Source organism: Pangasianodon hypophthalmus, chromosome 7 (assembly GCF_027358585.1).
Source record: "Pangasianodon hypophthalmus isolate fPanHyp1 chromosome 7, fPanHyp1.pri, whole genome shotgun sequence".
In the NCBI taxonomy this organism is placed as follows: domain Eukaryota; kingdom Metazoa; phylum Chordata; class Actinopteri; order Siluriformes; family Pangasiidae; genus Pangasianodon; species Pangasianodon hypophthalmus.
Genome location: NC_069716.1, coordinates 28,330,725 through 28,333,919, shown reverse-complemented (window position 1 = coordinate 28,333,919; position 3,195 = coordinate 28,330,725). Strand labels below are relative to the sequence as shown.

At 35.4% G+C, this 3,195-nt stretch overlaps 1 protein-coding gene across 1 annotated transcript; it reads left to right on the top strand.

Annotated features, from left to right (window-relative positions):
* Window positions 1-1,760: 1,760 nt before the first annotated feature.
* On the top strand, window positions 1,761-2,837 carry LOC113546671 (C-C motif chemokine 13-like). Its single transcript, XM_026946646.3, has 3 exons — window positions 1,761-1,879; window positions 2,461-2,578; window positions 2,678-2,837. The coding sequence occupies exons 1-3, from the start codon at window positions 1,810-1,812 to the stop codon at window positions 2,745-2,747; spliced, it is 258 nt and encodes an 85-aa protein (XP_026802447.1). The 5' UTR covers window positions 1,761-1,809; the 3' UTR covers window positions 2,748-2,837.
* The last annotated feature ends 358 nt before the right edge of the window (window positions 2,838-3,195 follow it).

The following is a 3,195-nucleotide window of genomic DNA, read 5'->3' as shown; positions in this document are numbered from 1 at the left end:
GTAATAATACTTTACTACAACTGCTAGTACTACTATTACTTTACTAAAAAAAAAAAAGAAAAAGAAAAAAAAATACATTAACATCATAAAGTGTTCTATAAAATTAAGAACTGAAGGAATCATTTTTGTATGATTAATCCACCTCATCTGTCTCTTGCTCGGCTTTAGCTCTTGCGTCTCTCACACAGCCTGAGGACTGCTGTTTCAGCTTTTTCAAGGGCAAAATTCCTCCCCAAAACATCCAGGAGGTGAAAAAGACAGGCTCGCACTGTTCACAGCAAGGCTTCATGTGAGTATCTGACAATTTTATTGTGTTTATGTGATTTAATATTAAAAAGTGAAATTAAATTCATTTTTAAATGAAATGAGAAGATTGTATTGATATGTGTGTTTATGTGTGTGTTTCAGTGTTACTACTCCTAAGTTCTCCAACCTGTGTGTCCATGAAGTCGCCATTAAATGAAAAGCTACACCTTAATGCTGCAAATGAGATGCAACACACACACTCACACACACACACACACACGCACACACACACACACACGCCTAAAAAAGTGTAAGCTTTAACCATTTATTCACCGCATTCCACTTTTATCAACCATTTATTGTGATGCTTATGCATATTCCTGTTGCTTAATGCAGTGCAAATTCAAATAAAGTCATAATCGCACCACTGAGTGAACTGTATGATTTACTCACTGGGTGGGAGGGACATACTCACTTTCCCCTGTCAATCACAATGAAAATAGACAATTGCAGGCATCTGTGAGCTCAGAACAAGGTAGATAGCACTTTCCGTATGAGTGTGTTATGCTGTCCTCTGATGCAACATAAACAGCAGATGGAAAAGATGTGGTTGTCTGGTTTCAAATGTCTCAGAGGAAGCATGATTTAGCCTTCACCCTTTCTGGCTCTTAGCTGTTGTGTGAGGGGGAAAGTTCACTAGTGGGTGGGAATTGGCAGGTGACCAATTTGTGGAGAAAATGAGGGAAAAAAACAATGATAATTATTAATAGTTATAATCTGTATGGATTGATACACAGTATGGGTAAACACTTCAACTGTAATTTAAGAACTCATTTAAAACAATGACAACATAAAAGTTATAAAAACACTTCAAAATGACCTTTCCAGAAATGATTTCTTTGTGTATTCTGACATATACTGAAATATGCATAACATGATATTATTATGGGTTATATTATGGGTTATTGTGTGAAGATTCATTGATAAAAAAAAGGCCTCTAATGGTTTTAAGCAATTTTCAAAGAGTGAAGGAAACAACTCTAATGAAACCTAAAAACATCATTTTTAAAACCAGTTTTTCAAACAGTTGGAAACAGCAAAACAATCAGCAAACTTGATAATGTCATTAAAAGTAAATATAACAGCAGCACAGACTTATATCACATTCATAAATAACAATTAAATAACAATAAATTTAATGTTCCTTTTATTATAATAAATAACAAACATAAACACACACATTTTCCCATTGTTACTGGTGATAATGAGGGAACATTTGTAAAAGCTAACTTTTGCGCTCAACTGTAGTGTGTATTGTTTAAATAATGATAGATGGATCAGTTACTATCTTCTAGAAAATCTCGCTGTAGATCTTTGCAGATTTCTTTGTATAGGTTGAGTGGAGGATGTGGTGAGATGACGAGGTGTGTGTAGATGTACCGGGGCGGGGAAAAATTCTGCCTTTAGGTAAACATTAGTATAAAATGAGCCAGTAAAACCTGATTTAATCAAGTTAGATCCTAAAAAGAGAAGAGAGCAGAGCTTCACACACCCGCTAAGAGCATGAAGATGAGTCGTGTGTATTTGGTCCTGGGCTTCGTCCTGATCATGGCGCTCTACTCAGATGCTATGCGTGAGTTTATTACACATTTTTTTGTGTAGCTGTACAACATTAGGTGTATATATAGTATAACTAAATATATACAGTAGTATACACATTTGATGTATATACATATCTATATTCATTGGGTGTTTTATCACCCATTTTAGGTTTTTATTAGGTTTAAGTAAGTAACTGTATCTCATGTATTGCTCTGCACAATGGAAAGGGTCACTGCTGAGGTGACATAATTTTCAGTGGTGGATGATTTACCATTCTCAGCACAGCAGTGTGGTCTACCTTCCATTGTTGGATGTGGTGGAGGGGTGCCAATAATTTATGCAGAACACCAGCTCATTGTACAGTCGTACAATAAATATAAAATTATTATGTTGATAATTTATTTATAATTATAATGTATGTTTTTCATGTATTATTAAATTAATTTAATTGATAACAACAACAACAACAACAACAACAATAATAATAATAATAATAGTGTTTTGTTAGTGTAACTAAAGAACTGAAGGACTAATTTTCGTATGACTTTTATGCACATTTATTTTGTTGTGAGTTTCTGTTTGACTAAAAGAGCTCGTCTCTCTCTCGCTCAGCTGAAGCTGTCGCACAGCCTACGGGCTGCTGTTTTAAGTTTTTCTCTGGTAAAATTCCTCCCCAGAGCATCCGGCAGGTTAAAATGATAGACTCACGATGTCCACAGAAAGGCTTCATGTGAGTATCTGACAATTATTGCGTGATTGAATATAAAAAATAAATGAAATGAGAGTAGATGAGATTGTGTTGATGTGTGTGTTTATGTGTGTGTTTCAGTGTTACTACTCCCAAGTTCCCCAGCCTGTGTGTTCATGAAATCGCTGTCCCTGGAAAAGCTACACCTTAATGCTGCAACTGAGATGCCACACACACCATTTATGACGACACTTATGGATGTTACTGATGCTTAATGTGATGCAGATTCAAATAAAGTTATAAACGCACCACTGAGTCAGCTGTATGATTTATTAACAGAAACATTGCTGTGAGAAAATGTCTGGAAATAAATCTAGTGAATGTAGGATAAAAGTTTTCTTTCATCAGTGTATTATGCTGCCCTGTGATTCAGCATGAGCAGCAGTTAAAAAAAAAAAAGTGGTTGGTTGGCTTCACGTGTCTCAGAAGTAGCACGGTAGATGCACACACAGATTGTGATAGTGAAAGTAATCTGACACGAATGTTTACGTGGCTGCTATTCTTTTACTTAACTGCTTAGTAAGAGAACATTAACCCACTTCTTTCAATCAGATAGACAAGGCCATGATCGGTTTACTTTATGCTTATTAAGGTGTAGA